This window comes from Ranitomeya imitator, chromosome 2 (assembly GCF_032444005.1).
Source record: "Ranitomeya imitator isolate aRanImi1 chromosome 2, aRanImi1.pri, whole genome shotgun sequence".
Taxonomy (NCBI): Eukaryota; Metazoa; Chordata; class Amphibia; order Anura; family Dendrobatidae; genus Ranitomeya; species Ranitomeya imitator.
Genome location: NC_091283.1, coordinates 413,311,912 through 413,338,509, shown reverse-complemented (window position 1 = coordinate 413,338,509; position 26,598 = coordinate 413,311,912). Strand labels below are relative to the sequence as shown.

Genomic DNA, 26,598 nt, shown 5'->3' with positions numbered 1-26,598 from the left:
GTGGGGGCGGGTCTTTGTCTCTTCAAGAAGTGGAGAGTTTGTCTCTAGAGGAAGTTGTGGTGGGTTTTTGTCCCTACATAGAGGGGTGATTGGTCCTAATCTTTACAGGAATTGAGCGTGCATCTTCATCTTTGTCTCTGTAGTAAGTAGAGGTGGATTTTTGTCTCTACTAGAAGTGAGAGTGGATCTTTGTCTCTCTACAGAAAGTGGGGACATGTCTTTGTCTCTTCAAGAAGTGGAGGGTTTGTCTCTGTAGGAAGCGGTAACAGGCCTTTGTCTCTACAGAAAGTGGGAGTGGGTCTTTGTCTCTGCCAAAATTGATGGTGGGTCTTTGTCTCTGCAGGAAGTAGGGGCAGGTTTGTGTCTCTACAAGTGAGAGTGGGTCTTTGTCTCTCTACAGAAAGTGATGATGGGTCTTTATCTCTCTACAGGAAGTGAGGGTTGGTCTTTGTCTCCCTACAGAAATTGGGGGTTGGTCTTTGTCTCTCTACAGGAAGTAGGGGAGGGTCTTTGTCTCAAAAGGAACTGGGGGTGGCTTTCTCTATCTCTACAGAAAGAAAGGGCTGGTCTTTGTCTCTACAAGAGATTGGGTATTTGCTGCTCTACAGAAAAAGAGGGGTCTTTGTCTCTACAAGAAGTGGGATAAGGTATTTTTCTATCTACAGGAAGAGCGGATGGATCTTTATCTCTCTATAGAAAGTGGGGGTGGGTTTTTGTTGCTCTACAGGAAGTGGGTGCAGGTCTTTGTCTCTACAAGAAGTGGAGAAGGGACTTTGTTTCTCTACAGGAAGTGGAGATGTGTCTTTGTCTCTCTATAAATTGGGGGCAAGTATTTTTCTCTTTACGGAAGTGTGGGCATATCTATTTCTCTCTTCAAGAAGTGGAAGTAGATCTTTGATTTTCTACAGAAAAGGGAGGCCAAGTCTTCTCTCTACAGCAAGTGGGAGTGTTTCTTGGTCTCTCTACAGGAAGTGAGGGCAGGTCTTTGTTTCTCTACAAGTTGTGGGGGGTCTTTATATCTGTATAGGAGAGGGGAGTCTTGTTCTCTGCAGGAAGTGGAAGTGTTTTTTTTTCTCATGCTCACCAGACTGTCAAACTAGATACATGGCTTTAAGATCAGGGCAGTGAATAAAGAGCAAGCGGCAACTAAAAGATCCGGTATGTGCACCAAAAGCACTTTTACGTTATTAATGGGATTGAGAGCAAAAAGTTCATGCTTTTCCAAAGATTTTGTAAAATACCAGGTATAGTTCACTTTAGAAGTTATTTTTCTTTTTTCAGCAATAATCAAAACGACAATGTACAAAAAGAAATATATCAAATGCATTGCAAGTAAAACGCTTTATATTTGACACTTTCATATCCTTTTCAGATACATGATCACCTCACTGGACAGGACCCACGCTGGGCATTACCGCTGCATTGTCAGAAATCGGATGGGTGCCTTGTTACAGAGACAGACTGAGGTGCAGGTGGCCTGTAAGTTTGATCATATTTTTATATTACTTTTATGATATTTGTACCTGTCAGAATGAACACTGGATGGAAAGTAAGGAACAGGCGCTTTGGTACATTAATTCTCTAGCAGCATGGCTTTTGCCATGTAATTTGCAGATCCTGAAAATAACCGTGTGTTGCCTATGGCTGGCAGAAACAGGAGCGAGTAAATGACTCCTTATAGTCAACAACTGCAAATAAACTGGAAAAATGGACTACCACATTAAAAGGAAAAATATATACTGGTATATAGAAATGTATTGGTAATGCTGGAACTTAATTTTAACATAGTAACATAGTAACATAGTTAGTAAGGCCGAAAAAAGACATTTGTCCATCCAGTTCAGCCTATATTCCATCATAATAAATCCCCAGATCTACGTCCTTCTACAGAACCTAATTGTATGATACAATATTGTTCTGCTCCAGGAAGACATCCAGGCCTCTCTTGAACCCCTCGACTGAGTTCGCCATCACCACCTCCTCAGGCAAGCAATTCCAGATTCTCACTGCCCTAACAGTAAAGAATCCTCTTCTATGTTGGTGGAAAAACCTTCTCTCCTCCAGACGCAAAGAATGCCCCCTTGTGCCCGTCACCTTCCTTGGTATAAACAGCTCCTCAGCGAGATATTTGTATTGTCCCCTTATATACTTATACATGGTTATTAGATCGCCCCTCAGTCGTCTTTTTTCTAGACTAAATAATCCTAATTTCGCTAATCTTTCTGGGTATTGTAGTTCTCCCATCCCCTTTATTAATTTTGTTGCCCTCCTTTGTACTCTCTCTAGTTCCATTATATCCTTCCTGAGCACCGGTGCCCAAAAATGGACACAGTACTCCATGTGCGGTCTAACTAGGGATTTGTACAGAGGCAGTATAATGCTCTCATCATGTGTATCCAGACCTCTTTTAATGCACCCCATGATCCTGTTTGCCTTGGCGTTTTTTTACTTTGCTTCTTCCAATATATTTACAGTGTCCATTGAAAGTATATGTCAGGGTCATTTTTTTATATATTTTCTTTTATTAAATATGAAATGGAAAAAGTTTAACTTTGCAATAGAAATATATTAAAAAAAAATCTACATATTAGCTTTAAAACCAAAACATACAATAAGACAATATGTGGGACCACTTCACAATAATAATGCTAATATGTGACCAAGACAGATCTACCTACATACTGTATCTATTATAATATATGCCTATATATATATATATATATATATATATATATATATATATATATATATATATATACACACGTGGTCAAAATTGTTGGTACCCCTCGTTTAATGACAGAAAAACCTACAATGGTCACAGAAATAACTTGAATCTGACAAAAGTAATGATAAATAAAAGATCTATTAAAATGAACAAATGAAAGTCAGTCATTGCTTTTCAACCATGCTTCCACAGAATTTAAAAAAAAATAAAACTAATGAAGTAGGCCTGGACAGAAATGATGTACCCTTAACTTAATATTTTGTTGCACAAACTTTTGAGGCAATCACTTCAATCAAACGAGTCCTGTAACTCTCAATGAGACTTTTGCACCTCTCGACAGGTATTTTGTCCCACTCCTCAAGAGCAAACTGCTCCAGTTGTCTTGTGTTTGAAGGTTGCCTTTTCCAGATGGCATGTTTCAGCGCTTTCCAAAGATGCTCAATAGGATTTAAGTCAGGGCTCATAGAAGGTCACTTCAGAATAGTCCAATGTTTTCCTCTTAGCCATTCTTGGGTGTTTTTAGCTGTGTGTTTTGGGTCATTATCCTGTTGCAAGACCAATGATCTGCAACTGAGACCAAGCTTTCTGACACTGGGCAGCACATTTCTCTCTAGAATCCCTTGATAGTCTTGAGATTTCATTGTACCATGCACAGATTTTAGACACCCTGTGCCAGATGCAGCAAAGCAGCCACAGAACACAACAGAGCCTCCTCCATGTTTCACAGTAGGAACAGTGTTCTTTTCTTGATATGCTTCATTTCTCCTTCTGTGAACATAGAGCTGATGTGCCTTGCACAAAAAGATCCCTTTTTGTCTGATCTGTCAATAGGACATCCCCCCAGAAGCTTTGTGGCTTGTCAACATGTAGTTTGGCAAATTCCAGTCTAGCTTTTTTATGATTTTTTTTCATCAATGGTGTCCTCCTTGGTTGTCTCTCATGAAGTCCACTTTGGCTCATACAACGAAGGATGGTGTGATCTGACACTGATGTTCCTTGAGCTTGAAGTTCACCTTTAATCTTTTTAGAAGTTTTTATGGGCTCTTTTGTTACCATTTGTATTATCCATCTCTTTGATTTGTCATTAATTTTCCTCCTGCGTCCACGTCCAGGGAGGATGGCTACAGTCCCATGGATCTTGAATTTCTGAATAATATGTGCAACTGTAGTCACAGGAACATCAAGCTGCTTGGAGATGGTCTTATAACTTTTACCTTTAACATGTTTGTCTATAATTTTCATTCTAATCTCCTGAGACAACTCTTTCCTTCGCTTCCTCTGGTCCATGTTGAGTGCGATACACACCATGTCACCAAACAGCACAGTGAGTGTCTGTAGCTCTATATACAGGCCCACTTACTGATTCCAAGATTGTAGACACTTGTGATGCTAGTTAGTGGACACACCTTGATTTAACGTGTCCCTTTTGTCACATTATTTTCAGGGGTACCATCATTTCTATTCAGGCCTATTTCATGAGTTTTATTTATTTTTTTAATTCTGTGGATGCATGGTTGAAAAGCAATGTCTGACTTTCATTTGTTCATTTTCATAGATCTGTTTATTATTTATTATTAATTTTTGTCAGATTCAAGTTATTTCTGTGACCATTGTGGGTTTTTCTGTCATTAAACGAGGGGTACAAACAATTTTGACCTTGTGTGTATATATGTTTTCAGTATTAGAATACGGTCACGCTATCAGTATTTGGTCGGTATTTTCTCTCAGTATTTGCAAGCCAGAACGAGGGGTGGGTCAAAAATTCAGAATTGATGCTTGTGATTCTATACTTTTTCTTTGATTGTTCCTCACCTGGTTTTGGCTTACAAATATTGAGAGAAAATACTGACCAAATACTGATAGTGTGACTATAGCCTAAATCAAAAGTCAGGACAGACTTGCTCATACAATGGTTTTCATTGTTCTTATTGGACTGTGCACATTATAATTCAGAATGCAGGAAGCAAAACCAAGACAGAACATATATTGTAAGGAGGCAAGGAGTAAAGAAATATGTGTGAAACAAACTAGTATATATGTTACATCTTAGATTCCTCTCAGTTCCCCCTTTGACTCTGATGACACTTTGCACCCCTTGGCTTTCTCTCACGCAGCTTCATCAGGATGTTATCTGGAATGACTTCCAACATTCTTGAAGGAGTTTCCAGGGGTGCTAAGCATTTGTTACTGCTTTGCCTTCACTCTGCGTCAAAATCATCCCAAACCATCTCAAATGGGTTGAGATCCGGTGATTGTGGAAGCATTGTCATCTGACATAGCCTCCATTGCTCTTCTTTTTGGTGACTTAGCCCTTACAAAACTCAGAGGTGTTTTGGCTCTGTGTCCTGTTCCACCACAAATGCAAAGCAGATGGGATGTTGTCGTTGCAGAATGTTGTGTAGCCATGCTGGATAATGTACTGTGGATTTGGGATAAATCACCAAGAATGTCACCAGAAAAGCACCATGACACCTCCCCCTCCAATGTTTACATTGGACACCGCACATGAAAAACCATTTGTTCACCTTTTCTGCCTCTCACAAAGACATGGCAGTATGTTGGTATGACATATCTCTAATTTAGACTCTTTAGACCACAGTACAGATTTATTCTAATCTACTTTGAAGTCCTTGTGTTTCTTGGCCCAAACAAGACTCTTTTCTTATTTGCGGTGAACCATTTGTGGCTTCTTTGCAGCAATTTCTCATAAAAGCCTCTTATCTGAGGTGCTGTCAATTCGTGCTTTCTGAGGCTGCTAACCTTGATGAACTTATTCTTTGCATCTAATTTTTGGTCTTCCCTTCCTGGATTGGTCCTCATAGGAGCCAGTTTGATCATAGCAGTTGATTGTTTTCATGATTGCACTTGAGGATACCTTCAGGGTTCTAGACATTTTCTGAATTGACTGATCTTCATGTCTTAAATTAATGATAGACTCTTTTTTCTCTTAGGGTACCGTCACACTGAAACGACGCTGCAGCGATACGACAACGATGTTGATCGCTGCAGCGTCGCTGTTTGGTCGCTGGAGAGCTGTCACACAGACAGCTCTCCAGCGACCAACGATCCCGAAGTCCCCTGGTAACCAGGGTAAACATCGGGTTACTAAGCGCAGGGCCACGCTTAGTAACCCGATGTTTACCCTGGTTACCAGCGTAAACGTAAAAAAAACAAACACTACATACTTACCTTCCGTGTCTGTCCTCCGGCGCTGTGCTTTCCTCTGCACTGTCAGCGCCGGTCAGCCGTAAAGCAGAGCGGTGATGTCACCGCTGTGCTTTCCGGCTGGCCGGCGCTCACAGCCTGTGCAGAGAAGCACAGCGCCGGAGGACAGACACGGAAGGTAAGTATGTAGTGTTTGTTTTTTTTACGTTTACGCTGGTAACCAGGGTAAACATCGGGTTACTAAGCACGGCCCTGCGCTTAGTAACCCGATGTTTACCCTGGTTACCAGTGAAGACATCGCTGAATCGGCGTCACACACGCCGATTCAGCAATGTCAGCGGGAGATCCAGCGACGAAAGAAAGTTTCAAACGATCTGCTACGACGTACGATTCTCAGCGGGGTCCCTGATCGCAGTAGCGTGTCAGACACAGCGAGATCGTAAGGATATCGCTGGAACGTCACGGATCGTGCCGTCTTAGCGATCAAAGTGCCACTGTGTGACGGTACCCTTAGTCTCATGGTTCTGCCCATATTCTGAATTAGGAGAGTTGTGGGATAGGGTTCAGCACTGTATGGGGTTGGGTACCAACATTGCCCCTGCAAAACACACCTGATGGTCGCAAACACTCTCTGCAGACCGCTGATTCCACAAATGAACTCTTGACAAGGCATAGCTGTTCATGGAAACCTTTGCAAGGTGATTATGTGATGAAGCTGCTTGAGAGGATGCCAAGGGAATTCAACAATGTAATCAAAGCAAAAGGCGGATATTTTGAGGAATATAAGGTTTAACATCCACTGTGGCTTCTTCATTGCATCAACCGATGTGTTCACAGCTTTGACTGGTACTATATATAAAATGCTTAACACCACTGGAAACTCCTTCAAGAATGTTGGAAGCCATTCCAGATGATGTCCTGATGAAGCTGCCTGAGAGAAAGCCAAGGGATGCAAAGTGTCGTCAGAGTGAAAGAGGGGACTGAGAGGAATCTAAGGTGAAACAGATATACCAGTTTGTTTCACCCGTGTATATACATACAGTTAGGGCCAGAAATATTTGGACAGTGACACAATTTTCGCGAGTTGGGCTCTGCATGCCACATTGGATTTGAAATGAAACCTCTACAACAGAATTCAAGTGCAGATTGTAACGTTTAATTTGAAGGGTTGAACAAAAATATCTGATAGAAAATGTAGGAATTGTACACATTTCTTTACAAACACTCCACATTTTAGGAGGTCAAAAGTAATTGGACAAATAAACATAACCCAAACAAAATATTTTTATTTTCAATATTTTGTTGCAAATCCTTTGGAGGCAATCACTGCCTTAAGTCTGGAACCCATGGACATCACCAAACGCTGGGTTTCCTCCTTCTTAATGCTTTGCCAGGCCTTTACAGCCGCAGCCTTCAGGTCTTGCTTGTTTGTGGGTCTTTCCATCTTAAGTCTGGATTTGAGCAAGTGAAATGCATGCTCAATTGGGTTTAGATCTGGAGATTGACTTGGCCATTGCAGAATGTTCCACTTTTTGGCACTCATGAACTCCTGGGTAGCTTTGGCTGTATGCTTGGGGTCATTGTCCATCTGTACTATGAAGCGCCGTCCAATCAACTTTGCAGCATTTGGCTGAATCTGGGCTGAAAGTATATCCCGGTACACTTCAGAATTCATCCGGCTACTCTTGTCTGCTCTTATGTCATCAATAAACACAAGTGACCCGGTGCCATTGAAAGCCATGCATGCCCATGCCATCACGTTGCCTCCACCATGTTTTACAGAGGATGTGGTGTGCCTTGGATCATGTGCCGTTCCCTTTCTTCTCCAAACTTTTTTCTTCCCATCATTCTGGTACAGGTTGATCTTTGTCTCATCTGTCCATAGAATACTTTTCCAGAACTGAGCTGGCTTCTTGAGGTGTTTTTCTGCAAATTTAACTCTGGCCTGTCTATTTTTGGTATTGATGAATGGTTTGCATCTAGATGTGAACCCTTTGTATTTACTGTCATGGAGTCTTCTCTTTACTGTTGACTTAGAGACAGATACACCTACTTCACTGAGAGTGTTCTGGACTTCAGTTGATGTTGTGAACGGGTTCTTCTTCACCATATTAAGTATGCGGCGATCATCCACCACTGTTGTCATCCGTGGACGCCCAGGCCTTTTTGAGTTCCCAAGCTCACCAGTCAATTCCTTGTTTCTCAGAATGTACCCAACTGTTGATTTTGCTACTGCAAGCATGTCTGCTATCTCTCTGATGGATTTTTTCTTTTTTTTCAGCCTCAGGATGTTCTGCTTCACCTCAATTGAGAGTTCCTTTGACCACATGTTGTCTGCTCACAGCAACAGCTTCCAAATGCAAAACCACACACCTGGAATCCACCCCTGACCTTTTAACTACTTCATTGATTACAGGTTAAGGAGGGAGACACCTTCAGAGTTAATTGCAGCCCTTAGAGTCCATTGTCCAATTACTTTTGGTCCCTTGAAAAAGAGGACGCTATGCATTACAGAGCTATGATTCCTAAACCCTTTCTCCGATTTGGATGTGGAAACTATCATATTGCAGCTGGGAGTGTGCACTTTCAGCCCATATTATATATATAATTGTATTTCTGAACATGTTTTTGTAAACAGCTAAAATAACAAAACTTGTGTCACTGTCCAAATATTTCTGGCCCTAACTGTGTATATACAGTGGGGCAAAAAAATATTTAGTCAATCAGCAATAGTGCAAGTTCCACCACTTAAAAAGATGAGAGGTGTCTGTAATTTACATCATAGGTAGACCTCAACTATGGGAGACAAACTGAGAAACAAAAATCCAGAAAATCACATTGTCTGTTTTTTTATCATTTTTTTTGCATATTATGGTGGAAAATAAGTATCTGGTCAGAAACAAACAATCAAGATTTCTGGCTCTCACAGACCTGTAACTTCTTCTTTAAGAGTCTCCTCTTTCCTCCACTCATTACCTGTAGTAATGGCACCTGTTTAAACTTGTTATCAGTATAAAAAGACACCTGTGCACACCCTCAAACAGTCTGACTCCAAACTCCACTATGGTGAAGACCAAAGAGCTGTCAAAGGACACCAGAAACAAAATTGTAGCCCTGCACCAGGCTGGGAAGACTGAATCTGCAATAGCCAACCAGCTTGGAGTGAAGAAATCAACAGTGGGAGCAATAATTAGAAAATGGAAGACATACAAGACCACTGATAATCTCCCTCGATCTGGGGCTCCACGCAAAATCCCACCCCGTGGGGTCAGAATGATCACAAGAACGGTGAGCAAAAATCCCAGAACCACGCGGGGGGACCTAGTGAATGAACTGCAGAGAGCTGGGACCAATGTAACAAGGCCTACCATAAGTAACACACTACGCCACCATGGACTCAGATCCTGCAGTGCCAGATGTGTCCCACTGCTTAAGCCAGTACATGTCCGGGCCCGTCTGAAGTTTGCTAGAGAGCATTTGGATGATCCAGCGGAGTTTTGGGAGAATGTCCTATTGTCTGATTAAACCAAACTGGAACTGTTTGGTAGAAACACAACTTGTCGTGTTTGTAGGATAAAGAATACTGAGTTGCATCCATCAAACACCATACCTACTGTAAAGCATGGTGGTGGAAACATCATGCTTTGGGGCTGTTTCTCTGCAAAGGGGCCAGGACGACTGATCCGGGTACATGAAAGAATGAATGGGGCCATGTATCGTGAGATTTTGAGTGCAAACCTCCTTCCATCAGCAAGGGCATTGAAGATGAAACGTGGCTGGGTCTTTCAACATGACAATGATCCAAAGCACACCGCCAGGGCAACGAAGGAGTGGCTTCGTAAGAAGCATTTCAAGGTCCTGGAGTGGCCTAGCCAGTCTCCAGATCTCAACCCTATAGAAAACCTTTGGAGGGAGTTGAAAGTCCGTGTTGCCAAGCGAAAAGCCAAAAACATCACTGCTCTAGAGGAGATCTGCATGGAGGAATGGGCCAACATACCAACAACAGTGTGTGGCAACCTTGTGAAGACTTACAGAAAATGTTTGACCTCTGTCATTGCCAACAAAGGATATATTACAAAGTATTGAGATGAAATTTTGTTTCTGACCAAATACTTATTTTCCACCATAATATGCAAATAAAATGTTAAAAAAACAGACAATGTGATTTTCTGGATTTTTTTTTCTCAGTTTGTCTCCCATAGTTGAGGTCTACCTATGATGTAAATTACAGACGCCTCTCATCTTTTTAAGTGGTGGAACTTGCACTATTGCTGACTGACTAAATACTTTTTCGCCCCACTGTATATATATATATATATATATATATATATATATATATATATATATATATATATATATATATATATATATATCTGTCTATGTTTTTATCTTTCCCTTCTATCCATTTTCAGCTCTGAATGTTCATCCACTGCCAATTCTGCTAAATTAGGGCATAGTTTCTATCAATCGAGTTGCCGTCAGCATTTGAAGAGCAGAAATTCCATAAATTGCTGCAAAATGCATCAGTCATTCAAATTGGCACAGTTTAGTTTTTTCCTTTTTTTTCCTCTCTGTTACATATAACAACTACAAAGTAGACACAGAATATATAACAGGCTTCTAGTTTAAAAAAATGCAAAGCAAGAAAAAGTCTTAAAAACAAACATGTCTCTGACACGTCGCAATTTTGGGTTCCCTTAGTTTGAAAAAAATCATATCTACAAATATTGAAAAAAGTGACATGTGTCCAGGCCTTCATGTGCCCAGAAGACATGTTGTGCGGGTTTCTTACAGACTCAAGGGAAAATTTAACTCTTCAATAACAAGTCAGATTAGTGGACTTTCGTAATAACTTTGATAATGCAAGATGACAGGAATGCTAATGAAACTGGTTGGCTGGGTGAGAAGCCTCTGAAAGGTGGTCTAAGATGTAAAGTTTCTCTTTGTGAAGAGTGCCAAGTTGGTCATGTATTGTTCTCTTGGGATTTAAATAATTGGGAGTAGCATTGTACGGCCTATAAGTATTCCTATGCCAACTTGTTTTTCTTCACAAGGAGAACTTTTACCCCTTAAGCCCCCTGTTAGTGGTGTCACCCCCAGCCAAACCAGTTCTCCTGATTTTCACTGATGCGGAGCAAACACCCTGAACACATGTCAGGAAATGGAGTTTCTAGATTGACTGCTCAGTCATGTGACAAGGCCTTTTAAAGGGTCGATTTGATTTTTAGAGTTAACCTCCAATAGGTGGTACTAGATTTCCTGACCTCTCTCTCTCTGAAGAGGTTACTTGCAAACCTTAGAGAGGAATTGGCCCAAGAAGGTAAAACAAACACCTTGCCCGTGTGTCTTGAGTGGAATAGGTTGACCCTCAAATGTACTTGCTATCTTTGGTGCTTGTGGCTTCTTGTGGGACAGTGTTTGAGCCCTTGTGGACATTTTTCTTATTGCTTAGTTGCCCTGTAAAATGCACTTGATAAGGGGCCTTTTAGCCCAGAAACACAATGTCTACTGAGAATTTTATTAAAGAAGTTTTTAATCACCTTATGTCAGGTCTGTTATGGAGTTAAGTTGGGAATTACCCAACAAACACTTGGATACCTTCAAAGAGTTAATTTGACATCTCATTATATTTACATAAAAAAAACTATCCTGAAATTTTGCAGGTTTCACACTGCGCTTCACAATAGACTGACACTTCTTGTTCTATTGAGACACTTCTCAGCAGTCATTTCATTATCACAGATAGGTTGATAATAAAAGATAACACATTGATAGATAACACAGGATTAACCATTTACCATGGGGAATGGACCCAGCTCTCCTCCTCCCCCTCTTTGCACAGTGACCTCTGCACAGGTAACTGAGCATGCTTGCTACAATTTTAAATCAATTTAATAATAATAATTTTTATTTCTATAGCGCCAACATATTCCGCAGCACTTTACATTTTAGAGGGGACTTGTACAGACAATAAAGACATTACAGAATAACACATAACTCAGATACTAAAAGGAATGAGGGCCCTGCTCGCAAGCTTACAATCTATGGGGATATAGGGGAGACACAAAAGCTGAACCGTAATAAGCTGTATGCACATTGTGCATTTTAACAGTGTTTATTCCGCTCAGAAATGGGCCAAAAATGCTATGGAATCTTTATGCAAGCTAATACAATGACAATCCCGAAGTGTTGTGCACATGATCAGTAAATTTCCTTAAGTATTTGCAGTGCATTTTTTCTGCAGCATGTCAGTTCTTTGTGCGTTTCTGCAGAGTTTTTCACCCATTGACTTCAATTGAGTCACTCAAGTCCGCAGCAAGGTATAAAAATGTTTGCGGATTTGCTGAGTTTTGTTTTGCGTTTCTAACGTCTTCCTATGCGGTTTCCCAGGCTGTCATCTGTGTGACAGCGTGGGAAACACTGACGCAGTGGTTCTGAGCCACGGTAACACTATCGCCAGTAAGACTGTCGGTCAAGTGCTGAGGGGTCATGCAGTCAGATGTCAGTATGACCCCACAGCTGTGACTGTGACCCGCAGCCGTCGCCTGCGGCAAAAGCTTACCGCAGGTGAGCAGGTGTGGGCTGATGAAACTACTGCTCCCATCGGATGTTGGTCTTATGTCACAGAGCAGAACAGAGGGCACCGGTAGGGTGGTAGACTGACACAAGGGAGGAGATGTAGAGTGGTGCTGAAGATTGGAGCCTGGTGTGGGTGAGAGTGATAAGGTTATATTGAACTCTGTGGTTGGGCAACCAGTGCAATGACAGGCACCGGGTGGAGGAATTGGTATAGTAGTTGGAAAGGAATTTGATTCTAGCTGCTTCATTCAGGATGAATTGAAGAGGGGAGAGTTTAGTGAAAGGGAGACCGATTAGTAGAGAGGTGCAATAGTCCAGGTAAGAATGAATAAGAGCAACAGTAAGAATTTTTGCCATGTCAGGTAAGAAAAGGTTGAATTCTAGAAATATTTTTGAGGTGTAGGTGACGTAAGCGATTGAGTGATCGGCTGTAGGGGTGAAGGAAAAATTTGAATCAAGAATGATCCCAAGACAGCGGGCATGTTCTGGGGAGTAATGGTAGAACCACACACGGAAATGGCAATATCAGGCAAAGGTAGGTTGGTGGAGGGAGGAAACACAAGGAGTTCAGTTTTTGACAAATTCAGTTTTAGATAGAGTTAGGACAGTAGTAATGCAGGGTTGATGTCAGGAGACGATGTGTATAATTGGGTGTCATCCGCATATGCTACTGAAGATGGAACTGAAAACCGAATCTACTGATGGTTTGTCCAATAGGAGCAATATATAAGAAGAAGAGGAGTGGGCCTAGGAACCTCAACAGTAAGAGGAAGAGGAGAGGAAGAGGAGCCAGCAGAAGACACAGTGAAGGAGCAGTCAGAGAATAAGGCTAGGTTCACATTGCGTTAGGGCAATCCGTTAAGCGCATAGCGCTAGCGGATTGCGCTAACGCAATGTTTCTTTTTGGTCCGCGTTCGCCGTTCCCGCTAGCGCAGATCCCCGATCTGCGCTAATGAGGTCCGTCACAAAAGAACGGCACATCGCTAGCGCGTGCCGAAAATGGCACGCACTAGCGATGCGCTACAGGCAGAAATAACATTGCTGTCAATGGGTGCGCTAACGGACCCATTGCATGGAGTTAATTGCGACATTTTCGCCGTGCAACGCTGTCCGTTAGCGTTAACCCATTAACGCAATGTGAACCTAGCCTTAGGAGGAGAACCAGGATTATTAGAGACTTTAGTGAGGGCAGTTTCAATAAAGTGTAAAGAACGGAAACCAGATTGTTAAGGGTCAAGAAGAGAGTGATCTGAGAGAGAGAGAGCAGATTAGGTGAGAGTGGACCAAGCGTTCCAGGTGTTTAGAGATGAAGGGAAGATTAAAGACAGGTCTGTAGCTAGCAGTATAGTCCTTGCAGGGGCATGTTTTTTTTAAGTAACGGGTGTATGCTGCAAAGTTTAAATGAGGATGGAAAGATGCCAGATGAGAGAGATTAAATATTTTAGTTAGGTGAGTGGTGGCAGGAGGAGATGTGAGGGAATAGGGTCACTGCTGCAGGTAGTAGGGTGAGAAGATGCAAGGAGCCTGTTTACTTCTTCAGTGTATGAGAGAGGAGAATGCATAGTGTTAAGGGATTGGGAGAAAATGTCCTGTCAATGAGTCAAAGCCTGTCTATGGTTCCTTGTGGTCCCTGTGGCTGATGTATAGCAAATCTCTAAATGCTGTTAACAGCTCAGGGAACATGACCACCCCCATAATGAAGTTCAGAAGATAAAATAAAAAATTCTACAATAAGAAACTAAAAAACAATTCTGACAGTTTTACTCCTTCTTTTATTATATTTTCACAAATTCAATATTTAGGGATGAGTAAGGAGCATTGAAAAGTATAGATGTATTTGGTACTTGGTAGGGTATGTAGATATGCCCTGTTGTGGCAAGATGTCAATGGGGTCAGGTGAGAAGGCACTGCACAGATTTGTAATTTCATTGGGAGTAAATGGGTTAATAGGATGCTGCTAGCGAGGCAAAATGCCCAGGCCTTAATGCCGTTCACTGCTGGGAATGTGCAGCTACAAAGCAACGTATTCTGCAGATGTATCACAGGTGACAGTTCAAGTCCTTAGTGGGAGATTGAATGTGGAGAATGAAGGAAAGGGCAGCGCTGGAGATGACCCGTCAGCAACAACCTAGGTATGCTGATGTGATGGTGCCACTTTGTGAACGGAGATGCGGTGGTGTAGGTGTATGTTGGACAATGACAGCACGGGAAAATGATTTGCTCTCTGTAAGTATGTCCTTAGAGAATTGCTGAGCTATCAATAGAAAACATAGGAACAATAGAATGCCATCAGAATGATTGACCACACACGTGATCCCAGACCTGGAATTACTGGGAGAATGCAAATAAACGGAACGTACGTGTCATGAGAAAATGACCAAGTGTTACCATAATCGTAAGTTAAATATATTTTTACAGAGATTTTGGTGATTTTTCATTTTCCACGTCACATTAAAAATTCCTAGAAATCTTGCTTTTTATTTTCCAAAGCCTCATTACAGGCTGACATTTTCTGTTCTGTAGAGATCACTTCCCGCAGTCATCTCATTATCATCACAGGCAGGATTACAATGATAAGACCAATGTATAGAAAACACAGGCGAACAGCATTTTCCGCAAGTTATGTCACAGCTCACCTTCTACCAATCCTCACATAGTGACCTCTGCACAGGACACAGAGAATATCCACAACACCTTCAGTATATACTGTAGATAACACAGGATTCACCTTTCACTTTAGCCACAGATCAATTATTCCCCTTCCTGCACAATGACCTCTGCATAGGTTACAGAGCATGATGTGAAGAAAACACAGGATTCACCATTCACAATAGTGGATGTTACAGCTTACCTCCTCCTCCTGTACAATGACTGATAACACCTCTATATACAGTAGATAACACATGATCTACAATAGGTGATGTCACATCTCACCTCCTCCTCCAGTACAATGACTGATAACACCTCTATATAAAGTAGATAACACAGGATCCACCATTCACAGTAGGTGATGTCACAGCTCACCTCCTCCCCATGTACAACGACTGATAACACCTCTATATACAGTAGATAACACAGGATCCACCATTCACAGTAGGTGATGCCACAGCTCACCTCCTCCTCCTGTACAATGACTGATAACACGTCTACAAGTAGATAATAGAGGATCCACCAGTAACAATAATAAACAGAGATTCAATCAAACGCCTCATACCATATATACTTGAGTATAAGCCGAACCGAGTATAAGCCGACCCCCCTAATTTTGCCACAAAAAACTGGGAAAACTTAATGACTCGAGTATAAGCCTAGGGTGGGAAATGCAGCAGCTACCGGTAAATGTCAAAAGTAAAAATAGATACCAATAAAAGTAAAATTAATTGAGACATCAGTAGGTTAAGTGTTTTTGAATATCCATATTGAATCAGGAGCCCCATATAATGCTCCATACAGTTTATGATGGGCCTCATAAGATGCTCCATACTAAAATATGCCCCATATAATCCTGCATAAAGGTTAATAATGGCCCCAAAGATGCTCCACAGACACATTTGCCCAATATAATACTGCAAAAATGCTGATTATTGCCCCATAAGATGCTCCATAAAGATATTTGCCCCATATAGTGCTGCACAAACCTTGATTATGGCCCTATAAGATGCTCCATACAGACACTTGCCCCATATACCGTAATGCTCCACAAACGTTAATTATGGCCCCATACAGACACTTGCCCCTTATAGTGCTGAACAAATGTTATGGCCCCATACAGTGCTGCACAAATGTTATGGCCCCTTATAGTGCTGCACAAATGTTATGGCCCCATATAGTGCTGCACAAACGTTATGGCCCCATACAGTGCTGCACAAATGTTATGGCCCCTTATAGTGCTGCACAAATGTTATGGCCCCATATAGTGCTGCACAAATGTTATGGCCCCATATAGTGCTGCACAAATGTTATGGCCCCTTACAGTGCTGCACAAATGTTATGACCCCATATAGTGCTGCACAAATGTTATGGCCCCATATAGTGCTGCACAAATCTTATGGCCCCATATAGTGCTGCACAAATGTTATAGCCCCATATAGTGCTGCACAAATGTTATGGCCCCATATAGTGCTGCACAAACCTTATGGCCCCATAGATGCTCCATACAGACACTTGCCCCATTTGCTGCGATAAAAAAAAATAAATCACATACTCACCTCTCCGTCGCTCAGGCCCCGGCACTTTCAATAGTTACCTGCTCCTTGTTCCGGTGCGGCTCCGTCTTCTGCACTGACGTTCAGCAGAGGGCGCGCACTAACCACGTCACCGCGCCCTTTGACCTGAGCGTCACTGCTGAAGACAGAGCGACGCCCGGAACGAGGAAAGGTGAATATCGCGCATCGCTCCCCTCCCTGTATACTCACCTGGTCCTGGTGCTGTGCAGTCCCTGCTTCCCCGACGCCGCAGCTTCATCCTGTACTGAGCGGTCACCGTTACCGCTTATTACAGTAATGAATATGCGGCTCCACCTCTATGGGAGGTGGAGCCGCATATTCATTACTGCAATGAGCAGTACCATGTGACCGCTCAGTACAGGAAGAATCTGCTGCTGCCGGCGTCGGGGAAGCAGGGACCTGCAGGGACCGCGCCAGGAGCAGGTAAGTATAATTTCACAGCCCCCTCTCCCCGTCCCCTGCCAACCCCTGGGTATGACTCGAGTATGAGCCGAGAGGGGGACTTTCAGCCCAAAAAAGTGGGCTGAAAATCTCGGCTTATACTCGAGTATATACGGTAATCATGAACAGAAAATGGAATTTAAAATATCTACACTTATAAAATAAAAAATACACACAAAAATGAATATGCAGGGTGGGCCATGTATATGGCTACACCTAAATAAAATGGGAATGGTTGGTGATATCAACTTACTGTTTGTGGCACATTAGTATATGGGAGGGGGAAAACTTTTCAGGATGGATGGTGACCATGGAGGCCATTTTGAAGTCAGCCATTTTTGAATGCAACTTTATAAATGGCCCACCCAGGTGTATCCATATAAATGGCCCACCCTGTATATATAATATGTATCATAATCTGTTTTTATTTAGTAAGGCCTCTTTCAGACGTCAGTGTCTCCGGTACGTGTAGTGACAGTTTTCTCACGTACCAGAGACACTGACACGCGTAGACCCAACACGTAGACCGTGTGTCCATGTTGAAAACACGGAGACATGTCAGTTTTTCACCGGCAGCACGTACCGCAATACGTGCCGCACACGTGCACACTGAGAACAGTGTGTACTCTCCTCCGTGTGCATGTACCGCCCGCAGGAGAGACAGCGCTACAGTTAAGCGCTGTCCCCCCTGCGTGCGGTGCTGAATCCAGAATTCATCCCTTCTTCCCAGCAGCATTTGCTGGAAAGAAGGGATGAATCATCTTTTTTTTTTTTCTTTCACCTTAGAAATAAAGTTTATGCGCCCCTCCCGCCTCCCATCCCCTGTGCGCCCCCCCGGCTGGCCAGGAAATACTCACCCAGCTCCAGCGATGTCTCCTCTCAGCGGCTGCAGCCTGTGCTGTGTGAGCAGTCACATGGTCCCGCTCATTACATTGGGGGAATATGCGCATATTCCTCACTGTAATTAGCGGTCCCACGTGACCACTCACACAGGACCTGCTGCCAGCGCTGAGAGGAGAGAGGAGACATCGCGGGAGCTAGGTGAGTATTTCTATGCAAGGGGCCGGGCGGCACACGGGGGATTGGAGGGGGGAGTCACAAAAAAACTTTATTTTTAACAAAAAAAAAAAAAAAAGATCTTTCATCTCTTCTCTCCTGCGGGGGAGAAGAGATGAATGCGGCTTCAGCACCACACAGGGGGGACAGCGCTTAGTGTAGCGCTGTTTCTCCTGCACGGTCCGTGTGGTCCTCAGGCGGCACATGGATGCCGCACGTGTGCCACACTGATGTGCTACGTGAGCACACGGACACACGGACACAGATAATTCCAGTACCGATTTCTCCGGTACCGGAATTATCTGGACGTCTGAAAGAGGCCTAACACAAACCCTCTAGATGATACAATCCCTTTAAATGAATCATATGATAAGTCGACCGTTTGATCATAGAAGTTTATAGCAGACTTTATAATGTGTTGTTCATTTCGTCCTTATTTTTTTACATAAATATTTATATATAAAATCAATATTTTAATAATCTATAATATTTATTTACAACTAATCATCAAACCCAGACATAGAATATCCTGCCCTCCAGTCCTGGCCCGGACACACGCTGCAATAAGTAGTGGCTTTATAATTTGCTTGTCAGTAGGCGCTGTACAATATTTTGGTGATTTATGGCACGCCGATCTTTTTAGCTCTTGAACGTACCTGGTCATTCTGAGCTGCGTTAAATCTCATCATCATTTGTACTCATCTACGTCTCGCTGTGATCAGACCTGAATAAGACGTCGATACGGTGCGCAAAATCCTCCTCCATCTTGCTTATAATGTAGTGGATTATACATTAATCGCTTATAGCCCGAGGCTGCGTTCTGCTCCATCATATCAGACGAGCTAATGATAAAGGAAATCTCCCGGCTTTACAAGGAGTTAATAATAAATCTAATATGTTCGCATCGGATCGTCTACATTACTGTAATTGGGCAGAGATAGATCCTCAGCTGGAAATTATACTAGAAAATTACCAGAAAAATAATAAGAGCTTCGGTATATTCCATATATTCAATACATGTTATAATTAGACAGGTATCACATCTCGGCTGGTATTGACTGGTAAAGATTGCCACCGTGTATAATGGACTGCATGGGCCATATGCAATCAATACTCATTAATAATCTCAATATTAGCTCAATGCCGCATACCAAAGGTGACGTTCTCACCTTTTACTCCAGAATCCAAGACTGGACCTGAATCTCATTAATTTCCTAGGAAGTCTCCATGTTTTATAACATGCGACAAGCTGCCATGGTAGCACTTAATTACATCATGGAGGGAACATATGTGACTATTAATACTCAAACATGAGACATTTTCAGACACGTGCCATGGAAATAAAATTAATCGACTGTGCTAACTTGGGGTTCTTCTGTTGGTCTATTAAGACATGTCTAATTGCTTCTTTCCTTCATCAGAGGTGAAGATGTTTTGTTCTAATTATATCCAATACTAGATGGTGGCCCGATTCTAACGCATCAGTATTCTAGAATATGTATGTAGTTTATTTATGAAGTTTTCAGAATTATTCAATTTATACACAGGATTCGGCCAGCCAGGCGCAACCAATTAACGAAACGTGGTTCAAATTCCGTGCCAATTCGCGGCCGGATTGCGCCTGTCGCTGATTGGTCACGCCCGGCCGTCAACAATCAGTGAAGCCAGGGCCTGATCCAGGTTTTTGAGGGCCCCGGGCGAAAGAGTCTCAGTGGGCTCCCCTCTTTAACACATACCACGATTCATGATGCACAGACACAGCAGAGAAATATAGCACAGCCAAGTAGCATACAGCCCATGTAGTATATAACACAGCCCACATAGTATATAACACAGCCCACTTAGTATATAGCACAGCCCACATAGTATATTGCCCAGCCATGTAATATATAGCACTGCCCCAGTAGTATATAGCACAGCCCACGCAGTGTATAACACAGCCCACGTAGTATATAGCATAGCCCACATAGTATATTGCCCAGCCACGTAGTATATAGCACAGCCCCCGTAGTATATAGCACAGACACGTAGTATATTGCCCAGCCACGTAATATATTGCACAACCATGTAATATATACCACAGACATGTAGTATATAGCACAGAGATGTAGTATATAACAGCCCACGCAGTATATAACACAGCCCCCGTAGTATATAGCACAGACACGTAGTATATTGCCCAGCCACGTAATATATTGCACAGCCACGTAATATATTGCACAACCATGTAACATATACCACAGACACATAGTATATAGCACAGAGACGTAGTATATAACACGGCCCACGCAGTATATGACACAGCCCACGCAGTATATAACACAGCCCACGTAGTATATTGCTCAGCCACATAATATATTGCACAGCCACGTAATATATTGCACAGCCACGTAGTATATAGCACAGCCACGTAGTATATAACACAGCCCATGCAGTATATAACACAGGCCACGTAGTATAGAGCACAGTGATGTAGTATATTGCCCAGCCACATAATATATACTACAGCCACTTAGTATATAGCACAGAGATGTAGTATATAACACAGCTCATGCAGTATCTAACATAGCCCACGTAGTATATAGCAATGTGGGCATCATATCCCTGTTAAAAAAAAGAATTAAAATAAAAAATAGTTATATACTCACCTTCTGTCGGCCCCCGGATCCTGGCGAGTCATTTACCGATGCTCTTCGTGACGCTCCAGTCCCAAGAATGCATTGCGGCCTCGCGAGATGATGACGTAGCGGTCTCGGGAGACCGCTATGTCATCATCTCGTGAGACCGCAATGCATGGATCAGAGCGTCGCGAGGAGCAGTGGGAAAGGCGATGGAAGGTGAGAATATAATGATTTTTTATTTTTTTAATTATTTTTAACATTAGATCTTTTTACTATTGATGCTGCATAGGCAGCATCAATAGTAAAAAGTTGGTCACACAGGGTTAACGCGGCATAACGCGGTGTAACGCAGCCATTAACCCTGTGTGAGCGCTGACTGGAGGGGGCACTGACAGAGAGTAGGAAGGGGCGAATTTGTGGCCGGACTGTGCCCGTCGCGGCCGCGACCAGTCAGCAACGCAGGATTTCCATGACAGACAGACAGACAGGCAGACAGAAAGACAGACAGACAAACAGAAGGAAGTGCCCCTTAGACGAGAGGGACGGACACCACTGTTAGATCAACCAGTTAACTAAGGGTTAACTTTTACTCCAGTAAAAGTTATACCACTGAAAGCGAACACCATATTATTCAATAAACTCATTTTACCCCTTTGATCGGATAGTCATAGTCTTCAAGTTTTCTCTTGGGAAAAACAATACTACGCATTTCGAAGTAAAAAATTTACTACCTAAAACCTAGTGCAGTTTTTTAAAGCGCATAATGGATTTCTCATTTGTCTTGAATTAAGTAGTACAGTCCTTGAAATGCCTAGTATACTTCAGAATACATATTAGAGTTATGTTTCGATCAATATGCATAGCACAGTTTTTGTAATGACTAGTACAGTTAAGAATACAAATTAAATTAGAGTTTTGTGTGGTTTAAAACACGTAGTAGATTTCAGGATACATGCTAGAGTTGAGTCTGGCTCAAAACCTGTCATACAGGCCTGGTAATGACTAGTACATTTCAGGATACATGCTAGAGTTGTGTCTGGCTCAAAACCTGTCATACAAGCCTGGTAATGACTAGTACTTTTAAGGATACATGCTAGAGTTGAGTCTGGCTCAAATCCTGTCATACAGGCCTGGTAATGACTAGTACATTTCAGGATACATGCTAGAGTTGAGTCTGGCTCAAAACCTGTCATACAGTCCTGGTAATAACTAGTACTTTTCAGGACACATGCTAGAGTTGAGTCTGGCTCAAAACCTGTAGTACAGTCCTGGTAATGACTAGTACATTTCAGGATACGTGCTAGAGTTGAGTCTGGCTCGAAACCTGTCATACAGGCCTGGTAATAACTAGTACATTTCAGGACACATGCTAGAGTTGAGTCTGGCTCAAACCCTGTAGTACAGTCCTGGTAATGACTAGTACATTTCAGGATACATGCTGGAGTTGAGTCTGGCTCAAAACCTGTCATACAGGCCTGGTAATGACTAGTACATTTCAGGATACATGCTAGAGTTGAGTCTGGATCAAAACCTGTAGTACAGTCCTGGTAATGACTAGTACATTTCAGGATACATGCTAGAGTTGAGTCTGGATCAAAACCTTTCATTCAGGCCTTGCAATGACTAGTGAATTGTAGAATTCATACTAGATGTCTTGCTGGATCAAAACATATTGTAAAGTATTTTTAATAAGTGGTACATTTCAGGATACACACTGGAGTTGAGCCTGTCTCAAAACGTGTAGTACAGACCTTGGAATGACTGGTAGATTTTTTCTTGGATCAAAATGTATAGTAAAGTCCTTGGGATGAATAGTACACCTCAGGATACATACTAGATTTCTGCATGGATCAAAACGCATAGTAAAGCTCTTGGATTACTTGTACATTTCAGGATACATGCCTGGCTCAAAAAACACAGTAGAGCACTTGGCATGACTAGTACACATGAGAAGACATATGAGAGTTTCATCTGGCTTAAAACGTACAGCACAGCATATAGATAATTCACTTCCGATACATACGATAAATGTCTAGCTTAAATCGCATAGCACAAGGCCAAGCTGCAGTACTCAGAATGCTCCTACCTTGGTATAAAAGCTTATTATACCCCCCAACACCTGTAAAGAAGATCCATTCTCAGCTCAAACTGTTCTCAAAATACGTTGTCATAGCCAAATTTCAGAAAACAGTTGTTGAGATGTAGTTATTATGGGGGTGATGAGGTCATGGTCAAGGATTGTCCTTCAGATGTGGCTATCGCTGACATAACACAGGTCCTAGTATGGCACCCACTTGAGTGGAGCTGAGCTGCAATACCAGACACAACCTGTAGACTGGCATTACACTGTTATTGGGAGAACACAGCCTTGTATTTCTAATCATGTATGATCCCTATAAAGAGGAGCTATCACCATATCAAAGGTCTCCAGTTTTAACTCTTATTAAATTCGCACTGCTCCTCTGAGTATTACATTTTTTGTTTTTGTTAAATCTGCCATATGGTTCCAGAGATATGGGTCTTTCTTGTAGAGCCAATTTTTATGGTCTTTGTAAAGGGGTGTGGCTCACAGGGTAATTATGGAGTGCCGCCTAAAGACACGCCCCAGAGGATCCTTGTTAGCCACACCCCCTTACAAATCCCGCCCTAAATAAAAAGGCCCATCTATCTGGAACCATAGGGCGGATTGAAAAAAACCAAAACCCTTATATTTATGGGATCAACAGGAAGAAGAGGAAATGATGGCCACTTTTGACCTAGTGAAAGGTCCTCTTTTCAGATGTGCAGTAGGGTTACCGAAAGTAAGGTAGATCAGTGCTTCCATTTTTATACATATGGCTGTGCTATTATGTCTGTATCGTCTGGGCTGGAGATGCTTCATTCTCCAGTAACCACCTCCTGGTGCGGAGGCCGGCGCATACGTGTACATATGACCGATAGGTAGGAAATAGCGCTACCTAGCTCTGGAATGCTATTTGACAGTAATGTAGAGAGTGTAATGTCTGGTATTTCAGCAGCCTCTGGATACGGCAGGAATGACAATCAGAAGCATTTCTGCGGCTGCAGAGTGGGCAGGACGCTGCGTCGGTGACAGCGGGACATTATCTGGAAATGAATGCTTTCTTGTCCTTTCATTTAGAGTGGACCTCCATTCACACACTCATCCAGATTATACCGCCTCTGGAGACATCGGGGAACTATCAACATTGTGTCTTAAATGAGTCCATTAAGATGCATCGGGCTCCGTGGATCCCAGCGAGCTCGCTGTGTGATAGCACCTCTCCTGTCACTCTCATGGATGCTGCCGGGTACCCAGTGTATTGTCTTATATGAGCCGAATACTGTGCAGATAATACCGGAATCTATTACTACATTCATTATAGCATGCTTTTCCCAAAGGCCTGAGATACTCCTGGATTATTGCCCAGACTGACGTAAACCGCGCCGGCTCTTAAAGTGACACAGCACTGGATTTATGCGATGAAATAATAAAAATGGTGCATTTGTTGTAATACCATCCATTTACATTGTTTGCTTTTGGTGCCGGTTATATTGCCGTAGTTGTAGAATGCACTTTTTCCAGTCCTTGGCTTTTCTATCTGAAATTATTGCTTTTTTTCAATCATTTACTGTAAATTAGTTTTTACATTTTAAATATTATATTTTACCGCAACTAACCATGATTCTAGGGCAGATATAATGAAGCTGATAGGCACATGGCCAATCTTTAACTTTCAGAGTTACTTTGCCTCAGTTTAAAGAGCCCAGACCACCTGTGTGCTTCTGTTTTGTGCTCATATTGGATGAATTCTGCTTTTTTATAAACTTTTTTTTTATGTCCATTATATTATTAAAACCGCTTGTATTTTTGCATTAATCAGTGGGGATCCTATTAAACTGTTTAGACAGTAGCACCTTCATTCCCACACTTTGCGATTCTTTGATTCTTGGCTGTCATTAGATAATTGAGTACCTTCTCTAGGACACCCATGAATCACTTATTATAAAGTCCATAAAAATACATATCCTTAAAGGGGTATTCCCATCTCCAAGATCCTATCCCAATATGTAGTAGGTGTAATAATAATATTACCAAATGCATCCAGTTAGAAATGTAGTATAGTTCTTCTGATTTCTCTGGACATATTGAATGTCTCGCTACATGTCGCCATGTCTCTGGACATTGCAGGACCTTGGGTATCCATGGTTATGACCACTAGCAATTAGCTAACTAACTGTCACTATATCAGTGGTCGTAACCATGGATACCTAAGGTCCTGTGCATGAGGAAAGAGACATAGCGAATCAGAAGAACTATACTACAATTCTAATTGGAGGTATTTGCTAATATTATTATTATTACACCTACTGCATATGGGGGTAAGATCTTCAAGATAAGAATACTCTATTAAGGATGGATGTCTTATAATAAGATAAGGCTGGGTTTTCTTACATGTGACTTTCACGGTCCAAGTACTGGCTGTGATGTCCAGACCGAACACCGGTCTCTTGACCCAAACTGAACAGCTTCGTATATACTTACAGTGGGTGCGGAAAGTATTCAGACCCCTTTAAATTTTTCCCTCTTTGTTTCATTGCAGCCATTTGGTAAATTCAAAAAAGTTCATTTTTTTCTCATTAATGTACACTCTGCATCCCATCTTCACTGGAAAAAAACAGAAATGTAGAAATGTTTTCAAATTTATGAAAAAAAAGAACAATTGAAATATCACATGGTCATAAGTATTCAGACCCTTTGCTCAGTATTGAGTAGAAGCACCTTTTTATCTAGTACAGCCATAAGTCTTCTTGGGAATGATGCAACAAGTTTTTCACACCTGGATTTGGGGATCTTCGGCCATTCTTCCTTGCAGATACTCTTTGTTTCTGTCAGGTTGGATGGTGAATGTTGGTGAACAGCCATTTTCAGGTCTCTCCAAAGATGCTCAATTAGGTTTAGGTCAGGGCTCTGGCTGGGCCAGTCAAGAATGGTCACAGAGTTGTTCTGAAGCCACTCTTCTGTTATTTTAGCTGTGTGCTTAGGGTCATTGTCTTGTTGGAAGGTGAACCTGTGGCCAAGTCTGAGGTCCAGAGCACTCTGGAAGAGGTTTTCAGCCAGGATATTTCTCTACTTGTCAGCATTCATATTTCCTTCAATGACAACCAGTTGTCCTGTCCCTGCAGCTGACAAACATCCCCATAGCACGATGCTGCCACCACCATGTTTCACTGTTAGGATTGTATTGGGCAGGTGATGAGCAGTGCCTCGTTTTCTTCACAGATACCACTTAGAATTATGACCAAAAAGTTCTATCTTCATCTCATCAGACCAGAGAATCTTATTTTTCATAGTCTGGGAGTCCTTCATGTGTTTTTTAGCAAACTCTATACGGGCTTTCATATGTCTTGCACTGAGGAGAGGCTTCTGTTGGACCACTCTGCCATAAAGGCCCGACTGGTGGAGGGCTGCAGTGATAGTTGACTTTGTGGAACTTTCTTCCATCTTCCATCTCCTAACTGCATCTCTGGAGCTCAGCCACAGTGATCTTGGGGTTCTTCTTTACCTCTCTCGCTAAGGCTCTTCTCCCACGTTTTCTCAGTTTGGCTGGACAGCCAGGTCTAGGAAGACTTCTGGTGGTCCCAAACTTCTTCCAGTAAAGGATTATGGAGGAGCACACTGTGCTCTTAGGAACCTTGAGTACTGCAGAAATTATGTTGTAACCTTGGCCAGATGTGTGCCTTGCCACAATTCTGTCTCTGAGCTCCTTGGCCAGTTCCTTTGACC

General features: G+C 42.3%; 1 protein-coding gene and 1 long non-coding RNA gene across 2 annotated transcripts in view; one reads left to right on the top strand and one right to left on the bottom strand.

Moving 5' to 3' along the window:
- SDK2 (sidekick cell adhesion molecule 2) overlaps window positions 1-26,598 on the top strand; it is an 839,306-nt gene that overhangs the window by 630,854 nt on the left and 181,854 nt on the right. The window contains exon 3 of the mRNA XM_069750729.1: window positions 1,373-1,479. Within this exon, the coding sequence (XP_069606830.1) occupies window positions 1,373-1,479 (107 nt within the window). The remainder of the gene's footprint in view (window positions 1-1,372; window positions 1,480-26,598) is intronic.
- The window catches only part of LOC138664227 (uncharacterized), a 194,607-nt gene that overhangs the window by 108,222 nt on the left and 59,787 nt on the right, over window positions 1-26,598 (bottom strand). The window lies entirely within an intron of this gene.